At 48.8% G+C, this 15,953-nt stretch overlaps 1 protein-coding gene across 3 annotated transcripts in view; it reads left to right on the forward strand.

Moving 5' to 3' along the window:
* Window positions 1-15,953, forward strand: part of vit (vitrin) — a 68,076-nt gene that overhangs the window by 33,101 nt on the left and 19,022 nt on the right. The window contains exons 6-12 of one of the 3 annotated variants that reach the window (XM_069885116.1): window positions 274-351; window positions 3,593-3,787; window positions 5,296-5,355; window positions 5,933-6,001; window positions 7,559-7,627; window positions 9,492-9,560; window positions 13,631-13,684. In XM_069885116.1, coding sequence (XP_069741217.1) covers window positions 274-351; window positions 3,593-3,787; window positions 5,296-5,355; window positions 5,933-6,001; window positions 7,559-7,627; window positions 9,492-9,560; window positions 13,631-13,684 — 594 coding nt within the window. The remainder of the gene's footprint in view (window positions 1-273; window positions 352-3,592; window positions 3,788-5,295; window positions 5,356-5,932; window positions 6,002-7,558; window positions 7,628-9,491; window positions 9,561-13,630; window positions 13,685-15,953) is intronic. The other 2 variants (XM_069885119.1, XM_069885120.1) reach the window with 2 other exon arrangements.

The raw sequence follows: 15,953 nt of genomic DNA on the forward strand, positions 1-15,953 counted from the left end.
TGAGTGCTGGTTATTCTCCCTGTTGGATTGAAGTTCATGTTCATAACCTGTGATTTGAATGCTCACCTCCAAGTGGGCTCCTGTTTCAGGTGAAGCACCAGCACCTCTGACGGGGCAGGGCTCCATCTGAGATCCGGTCACCGAGTGTCAGGATCACGCCTCGCTGGGAACCGAGTGCGGGCCACAGGCAGGATGTGAACTGCAGATGTTGAACTGCACCCGCCCCTCTCTCCCGTCCCACAGGCTAACGCTCCTCCCTGTCTCTTTCTTCAGCTCCCAGACTACAGAAAGGAGCCACCTACCCGTCGGTGCTTGAATTCCTGCCTCCAAGAAGCTCGAGAATACGAACCGGTAATTAGTTGCAGTATATCATACAGCACAGAAACAGGGCCTGCTCATCCATGCCAACCAAGGTGCCTGCATTTGGCTAATATCCCTCTGACCTTTCCCAAACCGTGAACCTATCCAAATGTCTTTTAAACATTGTAATTGTCTCTGTCTCTAATATTTCCTCTGGCGCACTGTGTGTGAAAATGATGCCCCTCCCCGTCAGCTTAAATCCTTTCCTGTTCTGGGGAAAATAAAGATTGTGTCTGTTCACCTTATTTGTGTCCCTGATGATATTTTAAATCTCTACAAGGTTCCCCCTCACTTCAGGGAAAACAGCCCCAGCCCCTTTGGTCTCTCCTCATAACTCCAGCCCTCCCAGTCCCAACAACAACCTGGTGAATCTTTTCTGCACCCTCTCTAGCTTGATCACAGCCAGAAGCAAGGTGACCAGAGTCTGACTACGTAACGAGAGTTCCAGCTTCTGCCTGGTGAAGACAAGCATGCCAAATGCCTTCCTCCCCACCCTGTCTATCAGCAGTTCTGCTTTCAGGAAACTGTGCACTTGTAACCCCAGGTCTCTCTGTTTTACAACACCCTCCAGGGCCATTCACTGTGTACGTCCAGATCCGGTTTAACTACCCAAAATGCATCACTTTGCTCAAGACTGAATTAAATCCCATCCACCGCTCATTGGCCCCCTTTCCAGTTGATCTCGACCCTGCTGGGCATGTTATCCATTGTCCATCACACCACCAATTTTACTAAGCTTTGGCTGGAACCTGTGACCTGGGAAAATGGAGCAACATGTAAACCTAGTCCTGTGCATTTTGTTCACTGTGTCGGAGGCTACGTGAGCTGTCCAAATGGTCCAGCTGTGAGCCAATCAGAGTGAAAACATAGTGTGTATGCACTTGCTTTTGTCCTTTGGTGTGTCTTTGTGTATATACATTAATTTGTGTCTGTGCATGCATTTATTTGTGTGTGTTTTGTGTGTGTGTTTTGTGTGTGTGTGTGTTTTGTGTGTGTGTGTGTTTTGTGTGTGTGTGTGTTTTGTGTGTGTGTGTGTTTTGTGTGTGTGTGTGTTTTGTGTGTGTGTGTGTTTTGTGTGTGTGTGTGTTTTGTGTGTGTGTGTGTTTTGTGTGTGTGTGTGTTTTGTGTGTGTGTGTGTTTTGTGTGTGTGTGTGTTTTGTGTGTGTGTGTGTTTTGTGTGTGTGTGTGTTTTGTGTGTGTGTGTGTTTTGTGTGTGTGTGTGTTTTGTGTGTGTGTGTGTTTTGTGTGTGTGTGTGTTTTGTGTGTGTGTGTGTTTTGTGTGTGTGTGTGTTTTGTGTGTGTGTGTGTTTTGTGTGTGTGTGTGTTTTGTGTGTGTGTGTGTTTTGTGTGTGTGTGTGTTTTGTGTGTGTGTGTGTTTTGTGTGTGTGTGTGTTTTGTGTGTGTGTGTGTTTTGTGTGTGTGTGTGTTTTGTGTGTGTGTGTGTTTTGTGTGTGTGTGTGTTTTGTGTGTGTGTGTGTTTTGTGTGTGTGTGTGTTTTGTGTGTGTGTGTGTTTTGTGTGTGTGTGTGTTTTGTGTGTGTGTGTGTTTTGTGTGTGTTGTGTGTGTTTTGTGTGTGTTTTGTGTTTTGTGTGTGTTTTGTGTTTTGTGTGTGTTTTGTGTGTGTGTGTGTTTTGTGTGTGTGTGTGTTTTGTGTGTGTGTTTTGTGTGTGTGTTTTGTGTGTGTGTTTTGTGTGTGTGTGTGTGAGAAGCTGCTTGTATTGAACCTGTATGTAGGTTGCCTGCTGTACCCAAAAACAAACCCTTCCCATACAATACAATGGCCTACAGGGATAAGGTCCAGCATCATGTGGCTTGGTGCACTGACAATAACCTGACCCTTAACACCAAGAAGTCCAAGGAAGTCCAAAGAAGTCATTGTGGACTTCAGGTGTGCTGGGAGCCACACTCATGCCCTTACCTACATCAATGGAGCTGTAGTGGTACCAATTCCTTGGTGTCCACATTTCCAAAGATCTCACCTGGCCCCCTGAACTCCTCCATCCTGATCAAGAAGGTGCAACATCGGCCTTTATTTCTTGCAGAGCATCAAGGAAGCTCCCCTCTGTCCCAGGACACTGGGGCACCGTGTGCAGGTTTGGCTTCCTTACTTGCAAAAGAACATGCTGGTCATGGAGGGAGAGCAGTGAAGGTTCATCCTGATTCCTGGGATGGAGGCCAGCAGGTCAACATTCACTGGCATTTAGACGAATGAGAAGATTACAAATTTCTGATAGGGCCTAGCTGTCCGGATGTGGGAAGGTGTTTCTGCTGAGTGAGGAATCTAGAACAGGAGGTTACAAGGCAAGGCATTCAGGGTCCTGCTCTGATTTTGTATATTACCGTGTAACTCCATATTCCTGCCTGTTCCCCATAACCTTAGACTCACCAGTCGACCAAAGATCTCCCTATTTTGGCTGTGAAACAATTCAAGAATGCCACCAGCTTTCAAGAGTGGAAGAAGGTGGGGTGTTCTATGCAGTTCTGGTCACAGAGCTACAGGAAGGTTATCAGTAAGATTGAAAGAGAAGATTTACTGGGATGTTGCCTGGACTTCAGGAACTGGGTTACAGGGAAAGTTGGAACAGGTGAGGACTTTATTCACTGGAATGTAGAAGAATGAGGGGAGATTTGATAGAGATATTTAAAATGATGATGGAGCAAATGCAAGGAGGGTTTTTTTCTGCTGAGGTTAGGAGATATAAAACTAGAGGACTTGGAACAAGTCTAAAGGTAGTATTAGAGGATATTGGTCATGCAGTTAGTGGTGGGAGAGTGGAACAAGCCGCCAGCTGATCTGGTAAATTCAGACACATTTTTGATTCTTAAGAAAATATTGGACAAGTACCTAGATGAGAGGGGTATGGAGGGATATGGTCTGGGTGCAGGTCAGTGGAGCTAGGCAGAATAATAGTCCTGAACAGAGTAGAAGGGCTGAAGGCCTGATTCTGTGCTGTGGTGACTGGTAGTTCTATAGAAGCAAGAGCAGTGGAATTCTCTGCCCAGGGAAGGAGTGGAGGCCGACTCATTAAATATATTTAAAACGCAGATAGGTTTTTGAATAGGATGGGAACTAGGGTTATGGCGAAAAGGGGGGCTAGAGGCAGCTGAGTCCATGGCCAGACCAGTTGTGATCTTATTGAATAGCGGAACAGGCTCGACAGGTCAGATGGACGACTCCTGCACCTAATCCTTGTTTCATATGCTTATCAACCTATGTTTTCTCTGGCAACAGGCAGATTGAAGACGACCCAAGCACCAGTTCACACCAGCACCCAACCAACCACCATTATCACCAGCACCAGGCAGACTGTACCCACCCAGACGGCCCCCACCACCCACCTACCACTGCCACGGAGTGCCGGAGGATCTGCTGCCTCCCGACAGCCTGCTATCCCTTGGCCAGCTCTCACTGGAGGCAGAGAACCAGGTAAATGACCTCAGGGAACTGCTGCTGCGTCCAAACCCATAGGAGGGACCCAAAGACCAGATCCCGGAAATGGCCGTGACGGAGTCTGTGGGTGTGGGGCACAGTCTTTGCTCGTGAATTGATTCCTGGAGAATCCTGGCTGTTCTCTTCCCTGGGAAGCTAGAGGAATGAAGGAAGGGTCAGTTCCAACAAGCTCACTTGTGTGGACCCTGCTCACCGAGGATTTCAGGACCAGACCTTTCCTCAGCAGCTAATCAAGGTTGGTCCCCAGGAGGAGCAGGCCTGCCACAGCTGTAAGGGTCTGTCCCCAGGAGGAGCAGGCCTGCCGCAGATGTAAGGTCTGTCCCCAGGAGGAGCAGGCCTGCCACAGCTGTAAGGTCTGTCCCCTGGAGGAGCAGGCCTGCCACAGCTGTAAGGGTCTGTCCCCAGGAGGAGCAGGCCTGCCACAGGTGTAAGGATCTGTCCCCAGGAGGAGCAGGCCTGCCACAGCTGTTAGCAGATAAAATACTAAACTACCTGATCTCAAACTCCAACACTCTCTCTCTCACACACTCACACTCTCTCACTCACAGACACTCTCTTCTAAACACACACACACACACACACTCTCTCAGTCACAGAGGGAGTCATGCACATACACAGACACACACTGATACTGTCACAGAGAGACAAACACGCAGACAGAGACAGAGAGAGAGAGAAACACACACAAACACCCTCTTTTCTGACTTCTCTCTCCCCCTCTCCCTCTCTCGCAGATACACTCCCTACCTCTGTCTCTCTGTCTCCATTCATCTGTATCATCCATTTGCACTTTCCCACTGTAACCCTGTAACCCAGTCTCCCACTGTAATCCTATAACCCAGTCCCCCACTTCAGAGCCAGTATTCACCCTCAGATCCAGTACCCTCCTCCTGGAGACTCAGACCGCCACTTCAAACCCAGTCTCCTCTTCTGGTTACTCAAAACACCACCCCCACATCCAATACCCACCTCATGACCCAGTCCCCCATCTCGTCTCTGTGCCCCTCCCCACTTCAAGGCCCCCTCCCGTCACCCAGTACCCCACTCCCGTAACACTGTGCTCTGCCCCAGACACTGTCCCAAATTCCAGTAGCCCACCCTGTGACCCAGTCCCCCTCGCTTAGACCCAGCACCCCACTCCATGCCCCAGCAACTGCCCCAACACCCTCGATCCCACTCCATGACCCAGTTCCCCCACTCTGACCCAGAGACTATTCCACAGGTGACCCTGTGCACCTTGGCACTGCCCAGAACTCGCTTCCCACTTCTTCCTGAGCAGGGCTTCGCTTGGTTTGTATCATATGCACCGTGAGCTCAAGGCCAACGTGGCCTTGTGATCCCTGGTTAGCCCATTTCCAGCAACTTGCCTTGGTTCCAGGTCGCAGTCTCTCCCTGCGAGGTAGCCGGCCGCGGTTGGTCACGGTTCTCTCGCGGTCGCCTCTAGTATAAAGGCGCCGGCTGACAGAGTGATGTTTCCTCCCCAGCTTTCCGTGAGACGGGAGTGTCTGAGTTCAGCACCAGGAACAATCCTGTCCCTCACGCAGGTACAGTCGTGCCTCTCCGCTCTCCGGATCGCACTGTGAACCCAGTTCCTCGCCTCTGTTGCCAACCCGGGACCAGTGGTGGGAGCCAGTCTTGGTGGTGTGTGAAATGCAGAGCTTGGGCCCTGGTCTTGGGGGCCTCACAATGAGCGGGCCACCTCAGCCTCCGCCTCCAGATTCCTGATACCTCTTTATACTCTTCCTCTCATTTCATTACCCTTTATCAATTTCTTCCACACTTTTATTCTTCTCCTTTTATCTATTTCATTTTCTCTTACTTTACCAATCTCTCCTTCCTCTCATTCTTTGTCTCTTCATTCTTTCTCACTCCATCTTCCCTTTCTCTCTCACTCTCCCCTCCCTCTTCTTCCCATCATCCTTCCTCTTCCTTCCCTCCCTCTCCTCCCTTATGCCTTCTCTCCCCACCCCTCTCCCCCTGTCTTTCTTCCTCCCTTTCTCTTTCCTCACTCCTTGGGCGTCGTTCCGTTCTCCCATAGGCCCTGGAGGGCTGGTGGGAGGGGGCTGGGTGGGTAGCGAACTCTCTTCACTCACTTTCGAGCTGTGTCTCGTTCACCTCCAGGCTTCGCAAGACAAGCGCAGATGTCATGGCCAAGATCAGATTGGCTGATTCCTCCAGTTAAACATCAGGGTAAGTGAGTTCTCGCCGCAAGCTACTCCTCCCCTGTTCCAAGACTCTCCCGCCCCCCCACCCTCAAATCCAGATCTGCAAACCCAGAAATGCCACTTCTGCTTTGCAAGGCATCACAGTAAAGTTCAGTGTCGGTGAACAGACATTATGGTTTATCTCAGTGAGATGCCAGAACCTTGTTTGGAATCTTTGAATTTTAATTTTCGAGACACACCACGGTAACAGACCCATGAGCCTACACCCTTGTGACAGATCGACCTACTAACCCCGTACATATTTCAACGGTGGGAGGAAACTGGAGCACCCGGATCAAACCAGATATGGGGAGAACGTATAAACTCCTTAAAGACAATGCCAGATTCAAACTCAAATTGCTGGCGCTGTGATAGAGTTACGTTAAAGTTTCATAGAAAGGCAGATCAACTTTCCTTCAAACATTTCTCTGACTTAACAGTTCTTCCTTCAAGATGTTCATTTATTGTGATGGGACTGAAGTGGGCTCAGACAAATAAATACAACTGAAAAATAGAAATGAACATGTTTATGCTTTGGAAGCCTGACAATTCTATGATATGTTACAGAGCAAGCTGGGTCGGGTACACCTCCTGTAGTCCCACCACTGGGCTGTGTACATAAGAGAGGGGGAAAGGGGGGACAGTGGAGGAAGAGGGGGGAGAGGGTGGGGAGGGAGGAGAGATAGATTGTGTGTGTGAGCGTGTGTTTTGTGTGAGTGAGTGTGTGTCAGTGAGTGAGCGAGAGTGTGTGTATGTGTGTGTGAGCATGTGAGTGAGTGAGCGAGAGTGTGTGTATGTGTGTGTGAGCATGTCAGTGAGTGAGCGAGAGTGTGTGTATGTGTGTGTGAGCATGTGAGTGAGTGAGCGAGAGTGTGTGTATGTGTGTGTGAGCATGTCAGTGAGTGAGCGAGAGTGTGTGTATGTGTGTGTGAGCATGTGAGTGAGTGAGCGAGAGTGTGTGTATGTGTGTGTGAGCATGTGAGTGAGTGAGCGAGAGTGTGTGTATGTGTGTGTGAGCATGTGAGTGAGTGAGCGAGAGTGTGTGTATGTGTGTGTGAGCATGTGAGTGAGTGAGCGAGAGTGTGTGAGGTGCATATAGTGGCTATTTTTTTCTGAGCCATCTTTTCATTTTAATTATTTTCCATCTAAACAATGTTACTTCCTGTAACAACTTAAGGAAACAATCAAAGTGATGGTTCAGTACCGAGGAACATTGGAATTCTTTGTGTACTTCCCTAATGGTCAGAGTGATTGGCTTCAGCAGCTCAATTGTTTTTCCAAGCGTCAGTTGAACACGATGATGGTTAACCCTCTGCCCGAGGCCCCTTATGAAAGATCAAAACTAGGGAATGCACTGTGAGAGTTTTTTACCTTTGTACTGTGGTTTTATTGGATCAGTTGGGGAGGGGAGAATTTACCCTTATAATATCATAGCCTCCCCCGCCAGACCCTGAAGCTGAAGGCAATAAAGATCACGGTGCTGGGCTCTCTTCTTCAGTTCCACTGGGTGAAGCTTAATGGGTGACTCATCCTGTATCTCTAGGTGACAATGCCAAACTTGCCATAGGTCCCACTTACAGTTGGCCTCAAGTGAAGACCCACCACAACCCAGGTCAGATTCAATGAAGTAGTGAATTAATCTATGGCTGGGCCATTGGGACAGAACAGACTGGGATGGGTAGCGGGGTGGGATGGGTGCAGATTGAGGGTGGAGGAGGGGGTGGAACAGTGGGAATTGGGGTGGGATGGTGGGGGTGTGGTTGGGTGGGATAGTGGGATGGTGGGACGGTGGGGGTGAGGGTGTTGATGGAGGGGTTGGGTGTAGGGGTGGGACGTTGGGGTGGGGATGAAGGTGGGATGGAGGGATATGGTTGGGTGTGGGGCTGGGACAGTGGGGGAGGGATGGTGGGGGTAAAGGTGGGATGGGGTAAGGGTGGGACATTGGGGTGTGGTTGGGTATGGGGGTGGGATGGTAGGGGTGAGGGTGGGACTTTGGGGTGTGGTTGGGTGTGGAGGGGTTGGAGGGTGAGAGGGACATTGGGATGGTAGGATGGGGGTGAGGATGGGACATTGGGGTGTGGTGGGATGGAGGGGATGTGGGATGGATGGTGGAGGTGGGATGGTGAGGGTGGGACGTTGGGGTGTGATTGGGTGTGGGGGGGGTTGGACTGTGGGAGAGGAACGGTGGGATGGGGGTGAGGGTGGGATGGTGGAGTGTGGTTGGGGGTGGGGGTGGGATGGATGGGGTGTTTGGGGGTGGGACAGTGCTGTTTGGAGTGGGTATAGCTTCTGGTGGATTTGGATCAGCATGGTAATGGAAATTGGAGTGCAGGGTTGGACCCCTCCTCCACGGCCCCAACAGGTAGGCTCTCCCACATGCCAACAGCCTCAGCTCTGTTGAGAGCCAAGGAGTTTGGGTGGAAGGAGACGCCCTTCTCCAGGTGAACCCTGTCCTGCAGGAGTGGAGTCCTGGGAATAAATGGCAAACCTTGCTGCTCCCTCCTCACTCTCCCTTAAGCTGTCGGAACATTGTGTGAGCTTCAACCAAAGCTGACAAATGGCTTAAAATGGTGGTGCTGCCGCTGGTGCGGACCCACGGAGAGCAGGGAGTGGAGACACAGCGCTTCCTTGCAGGGTCCAACTGCCCAGTCTGACCGCTGTCTGCTCCGCACAGGCTTTAAATGGCCTGCTAAAGGAGCTGATGGTGGGAATCAAAGGTCTCATGCAGGGCACCAGAAAACAGGGAGATCACTCACTTCTAAATTCCAGAGAATACAAGCCTAGTCTATCCAACCTTTCTTCAGATGCAAGTCCTTCCATCCCTGTATCAGTCTAGTGAACCTTCTCTGCACCCCCTCCAAGGCAAGGATATCTTTCCTCAGATAAAGCGACTAAAACTGCACACAGTACTCCAGGTGTGGTCTCACCAAGGCCCTGTACAGCTGCAGCAGGATCTCCCTACTCCTGTACTCAAATTCTCTCGCTATGAACGCCAACATACCATTCGCCCTCCTCACCGCCTGCTGCACCCACACGCCCATTTTCAACGATTGATGCACAGCAGCACCCAAGTCTCGTTGCATCTCCCCTTTTCCTAAACAGATACCATTTAGATAATAGTCCTCTTTCCTGTTCTTGCCTCCAAAGTGGATAACCTCGCATTTATTCACATTATATTGCATCTGCCATGTCTTGACCCACTCACCTAACTTGTCCAAATCATTCTGCACCTCCTAGCGTCCTCAACACTGTTTTCGTTACAACACTAAATTGAATGTTGAGGTCTGGGGGTGTGGGGAAAGTGTCAAAGGGCTTGACTTGCTCCTAGGTTCAGGCACGGGTCGCCCAGCCCACCCACTGACAATCTGTCCAACGATCCAACCTTGGCGCTAGACCTGCCAGCTGCCATAACCCTGCTTCACACCGCTCTCCAGGGGCTGTGGATTCAGCTAGGCTAATTGTTGTCACACTTACAGCTCACAGTTCCAGACTAGGGCTATCTGCCTATGAGAAGTGGGTCCTGGGCCTCAGCGAAGGCACTCACAGTAAGTACCCTTGCTTCCCTCGCTTGTGCCAGTAAAATCATTAAGGCTGGGTCTAACCCTGGCCATGAGCCGGGTGAGTAATCGTGGCACCACTCTCATCCTTCCCACCTCAGGATGGGTGGGTGCACCAGCTGAAGGGGAGAAGGTGGTGGAACTAAGAGGCTTCGGGAAAGCAATGGGACAGGAGGCTGTGGAGCAGAGTTAGAGGAGTTTAACATGGACCCAGACGGGACTCGGGTAGGCTTCCCATCAGAGAGTGGGGGGAACTGGATACGTCAGGAGATGGAGGCATGAAATGAGGGGCATGTCCATGGTCCTCCTGCATCCAGCTTTTGGGTCAGACCATGTCCTGCGTAGACCTGTTGCCAGACCCCACTCCAGAACACTGGGAAGAGTGTGGAAGGATTGGAGTTCCACTCCCCAGTATTCACACCCTCCCCGACTCCCCACTCTACATCAGCCGAGAATTGTCCCATTTTCCCCACTGTCCTTCCAACTATACCACTGCCAGGAGAGTCCCGAATCCCTCCCTCCAAAACCCCCCCGAATCCCTCCCTCCCTGAAACCCCCCCGAATCCCTCCCTCCCTGAAACCCCCCCGAATCCCTCCCTCCCTGAAACCCCCCCGAATCCCTCCCTCCCTGAAACCCCCCCGAATCCCTCCCTCCCTGAAACCCCCCCGAATCCCTCCCTCCCTGAAACCCCCCCGAATCCCTCCCTCCCTGAAACCCCCCCGAATCCCTCCCTCCCTGAAACCCCCCCGAATCCCTCCCTCCCTGAAACCCCCCCGAATCCCTCCCTCCCTGAAACCCCCCCGAATCCCTCCCTCCCTGAAACCCCCCCGAATCCCTCCCTCCCTGAAACCCCCCCGAATCCCTCCCTCCCTGAAACCCCCCCGAATCCCTCCCTCCCTGAAACCCCCCCGAATCCCTCCCTCCCTGAAACCCCCCCCGAATCCCTCCCTCCCTGAAACCCCCCCGAATCCCTCCCTCCCTGAAACCCCCCCGAATCCCTCCCTCCCTGAAACCCCCCCGAATCCCTCCCTCCCTGAAACCCCCCCGAATCCCTCCCTCCCTGAAACCCCCCCGAATCCCTCCCTCCCTGAAACCCCCCCGAATCCCTCCCTCCCTGAAACCCCCCCGAATCCCTCCCTCCCTGAAACCCCCCCGAATCCCTCCCTCCCTGAAACCCCCCCGAATCCCTCCCTCCCTGAAACCCCCCCTGAATCCCTCCCTCCCTGAAACCCCCTCCTGAATCCCTCCCTCCCTGAAACCCCCTCCTGAATCCCTCCCTCCCTGAAACCCCCCCCTGAATCCCTCCCTCCCCTGAAAACCCCCCCCGAATCCCTTGGTGCCAGTTGATGAAGTAGACAAAGACAATGTGGACAATCAATAATCATGGCTTTTTTAGTAGAAACTCATGGTATAATAATGAAAGACAATAGATGCATATACAGTTATATCCAAGGGGAGTGTCCTCAACAGTAGAGATAATGCACAGCCAATGTAGTGCAGCAAGGCTCGCCAGAGGGGAGACAGGCAGCTTAGCAGACATTCACCACATCCCTCTCTCCCTGAACCCCCTGAATCCCTCACTCCCTGAAACCCCCCCCCCCCCCGAATCCCTCACCTTCTGAAATCCCCCCACCCCAAATCCCTCACCTTCTGAAACTCACCCACCCCGAATCCCTCTCTCTGAAATTCCCCCTCCCTTCTGAGCCAGGGAGCCAGCCTCTGCAGCAGAGATATGACCACCTCGACTCGTCACTTGTAGGTCCCCACCAACAGTATCTAAAATGGTTAACCCGTTGTGATGGGAGCGGCCGCAGGGGTACTCTGCACCTTCCCCTTCCCCTTCCCTCTCCCAGCAGTCATCCAGCTGATTGCCTCCTGAATTATAGGGGTGACCACTTCCCTGACAGTCCTATCTGTCACTACCTCTGCCTCCCCCAAGATCTGCAGTTCATCCAATTCTTGCTCCAGTTCTCTAACTCAGGTTGTACAGAGCTGCAGCTGGATGCATCTTCTACAGGTGCAACCATCAGGGACAGCTGCACTATCCCAGATTTCCTACTGCCCTAGCGGACTCCATTATCTGCATTTAATTAAAGGTTTTAAACTATCTCACCTGGCCTTACCTCTCTGGTAACAAGCAAGCTCTTTCTCAGCCTCGACATGCCAAAGCCTCTTGAACCAAAGCCTCGAGCTCCACTTGTACCCTGGGCCACCCCTTTAGCCACCCCTCCTTTTACTGAACCCTGCCAATTAACTCAATTACCAAATTAATCAATACAAATTGAAACTCACCTTAACCCTTTGACATCCGTGCCCTTTTTAAACAGTCCTCCAACCACTTGTTACTCACCAAGCACTTGCCACACCTCTGACTGCAAATGACTGAGCAATCAGACGTGTCACATCAGGGTGATCAAAGCTGCTGTAAAGGCAAACAGAGAGTCACCAAGAGCATTGCCCATCTCCCACCACAATCAGAGGAGAGTTCACTTCAGAGACACTAAGTGTCTGTAGATTCACGTCCATCACTCCCCGCACTCCCTGCAGCTGCACAGACTCTGGTTCAATCCATCAGCCACCTGAGCTCCAGGTATGATCAGGAAGTCCTTCTTGCCTTCGAATCCAGATTAGAATTCTTGGGTCCCATGAGCTGGTCTCCAGCAGTGAGTCCAGTCGGGTGGTCGGCGACTAAACTGGCTCCCCCACCAGGCCTGACTGGTGCGGAGGCCGGCTAGACACCCTGCAGGATGAAAGACCTGTCAAAGGGCGGACCAACCCTCTCGTAGGGTCAACGACTGTCCAGCCAATACATGCCGTGAAGCGCGGAAATGGCATCCTTTGCGTTGAAGTTTGGCCTGGCCATTCACTGCAACAGAACATCCCTCAGCCATCTTGGACCTCACCATGCCACTGGATCCGGGAGGGGATGAAGAGAGGGTGGGTGTGGACCTGTGCAACCCCCCTACTTACCTGAACCCATTCACACACACACTGTTCCTTTTTGGGAAATGGGGTGTAAACCCCACAAACTGACTGAAAGGAACCATCATCATCCCATGGGATGGAGAGCCAGAAAGTGAGAGTCCTTTGACTGCAAGTGGCCAACAGCCCGCAACCTGTGTAGGTCCTTTAGTCACTGAGCAACAGGCCCCTTAGCTCCAAAGACCCAGGTTCGATCCAGTGCTGTGTGTGTGTGTGGAGTTTGTATAGTCTCCCTGTAACTGCACGGGGGTCCCACCAGGGTCTCCCATTTTCACCCACACCTTAAAGACGTGGGGGCCAGGAGGTTAATTGGCTGCTGTGCCTCTATACTGCCCTAAGAATCATAAATAAAACCAGAGCTTTTCTTCATTGGGAAAAAAACCCATATTGTAGATCTAGGAATATATTATGCTGTATGGATGATAAGAAGTGAGATCAGGGGAGAACTTTTTCCTTTCGTAGAAATTTAGGGGAAACCTCTTCCCTTGTTGGGAATGTGGGAGGGAGGGAGTGAGCAGGAGCGATATATTCTACTGGAGGCAGGACGTGGGTAGGATAAACTGAGGGGCCGTAGACAAGGGGGAGAGGAGGCACATGGCGTAAACGCCAGCATGGAGCAGTCAGGCCCAATGGACCTGCTGTGCAGGTGTAAATCCAAAGTGTTTTGGGATAGGAAAGGCTTAGAAGGAAACTATGATCCAGATCTATTGTCTTGTCCACTCTGTTTATTAACAACACAGAGATGCTGGAGGAACTCAGCAGGCTTCGCAGCATCTATAGGAGGTAAAGATATATTACCGACGTTTCGGGCCTGACCCCTTCCTCAAGGAATGAAGTATCTGTACTAAAAAGGCTGGTGAAAGGGGAAAGTCAGGGGAGTACAGACCCACAGACAAAAGGAGGTAAGGGAAGAGGACAGGAGAGACGAGAGGTGAGAATTGATTGGAGTGGATGCGGGTGGGGGGGGTATTGTTAGTGTTGGTTGGGTTACAATCATGAGTCAGCAGCTTCATTATTGTGGCACCATCATGGGCAGACCTTGTCCAATCTTAGCCCTGTGTTCTGTTTGACTCAGCAGATCACAGAATCCAGGATCCAGGTGCGTGGACATTGGGCTCTTCAGATCGTGGTAGGTGGCTGTGCATTTCATTTATTGACTGCGCTTGTGTCCGGCCCCACAGCTGGGGAAATTGAAGAGTTTAACTGCTGGCAAACGTCAGCACCATCTCCAGACATATGAGCAACCGGGCGCCAGAAACAACCCTGGCCTGGTTAACGTCGCCTTGTATTGGAGAAACACTAATAAATCCATTTATTTAACTTTTGAGGTGTAATGTATAACCTGTGTATTCAGTTATATTGTATCATACGTAACCTCGTATTTATTGTATTTCTCATCGTTCCAGAACATAACTTCTCCCATGTTTCCTTCTTTATCTTTATATTTAAATCTTATTCCCATTTTTGTTTAGTTTTACCATTTGTTTCCTCATTCTCCTTTTCTTGCAGTTTAATATACATATTTGTTATAAATCTTTTGATTGTCATTGTATCTGTAATCACATATTCAAAGTTACTTCCCTCTGGTAACCTCAGTCTACTTCCTAATTTGTCCTTCAAGTAGGATCTCAATTGGTAATATGCCAACATTGTATCTTGAGTTATATTATATTTATCCTTCATTTGTTCAAAGGATAATAATCTATTTCCTGAAAAACAATTTTCTATTCTTTTGATCCCTTTTTTCTCCCATTCTCTAAAGGAAAGGTTATCTATTGTAAAAGGGAGTAACTGATTTTGCGACATTATTAGTTTTGGTAATTGGTAATTTGTTTTATTCCTTTCTACATGAATCTTCTTCCAAATATTGAGCAGATGATGTAATACTGGAGAACTCCTACGTTGTACCAATTTTTCATCCCATTTATATAATATGTGTTCAGGTATCTTTTCCCCTATTTTATCTAGTTCTAATCTAGTCCAATCTGGCTTTTCCCTTGTTTGGTAAAAATCTGATAGGTATCTTAATTGTGCGACTCTATAATAATTTTTAAAGTTTGGCAGTTGTAAACCTCCTTGTTTATACCATTCTGTTAATTTATCTAGTGCTATCCTCGGTTTCCCCCCCTTTCCATAAAAATTTCCTTATTATTTTCTTTAACTCCTTGAAGAATTTCTCTGTCAAGTGTATTGGCAATGCCTGAAATAGGTATAGTATCCTTGGGAAAATGTTCATTTTAATACAGTTTATCCTTCCTATTAGTGTTAGTGGTAAATCTTTCCAATGCTCTAAATCGCCCTGTAATTTTTTCATTAGTGGATAATAATTGAGTTTATATAGATGGCCGAGATTTTTATTTATTTGTATACCTAGGTATCTTATTGCTTGGATTTGCCATCTGAATGGTGATTCCTTCTTAAATTTTGAGAAATCCGCATTATTCATTGGCATTGCTTCACTTTTATTTACGTTAATCTTGTAACCCGACTCTTCTTCATATTCCAATTTCTTATATAATTCTTTTATTGATAGTTCTGGTTCTGTTAAGTATACTATAACATCGTCCGCAAATAAACTGATTTTATATTCCTTGTCTTTTATTTTTATCCCTTTTATATTATTTTCTGTTCTTATCAATTCTGCTAGTGGTTCTATAGCTAACACGAACAATAAGGGTGATAGTGGGCATTCCTGCCTTGTTGATCTGCTTAAATTAAATTGCTTTGATATATATCCATTTACTGTCACTTTCGCCAATGGCCCCTTATATAATGCTTTAATCCAATTAATATACTTCTCTGGTAATCTGAATTTTTGCAATACTTTGAATAAATAATTCCATTCTACTCTGTCAAAGGCCTTCTCTACATCTAAAGCAACTGCTACTGTTGGCACTTTACTCCTTTCTACTGCATGAATTAAGTTAATAAATTTACAAATATTGTCTGTTGTCCGTCTTTTTTTAATAAATCCAGTTTGGTCTAGATTTACCATTTTAGGTACATAATCTGCTAATCTGTTTGCTAATAGTTTAGCTATTATCTTATAATCTGTGTTAAGTAATGATATTGGTCTCTATGACGCTGGTGCGAGTGGATCTTTCCCTTGCTTTGGTATTACTGTAATTATTGCTGTTTTACATGAATCTGGTAAGCTTTGTGTTTTGTCAATCTGGTTGATTACTTCCAGGAGGGGAGGAATTAATAAATCTTTAAATGTTTTATAGAATTCTATTGGGAATCCATCCTCTCCTGGTGTTTTATTATTTGGTAGTTTTTTTATTATCTCTTGTATTTCTACTATTTCAAATGGTTCTGTTAATTTATTTTGTTCCTCTAATTGTAATTTTGGTAGTTCACTTTTAGTTAAAAATTCATCTATTTTTCCTTCTTTCCCT

Source organism: Narcine bancroftii, chromosome 6, assembly GCF_036971445.1.
Source record: "Narcine bancroftii isolate sNarBan1 chromosome 6, sNarBan1.hap1, whole genome shotgun sequence".
Lineage (NCBI taxonomy): Eukaryota > Metazoa > Chordata > Chondrichthyes > Torpediniformes > Narcinidae > Narcine > Narcine bancroftii.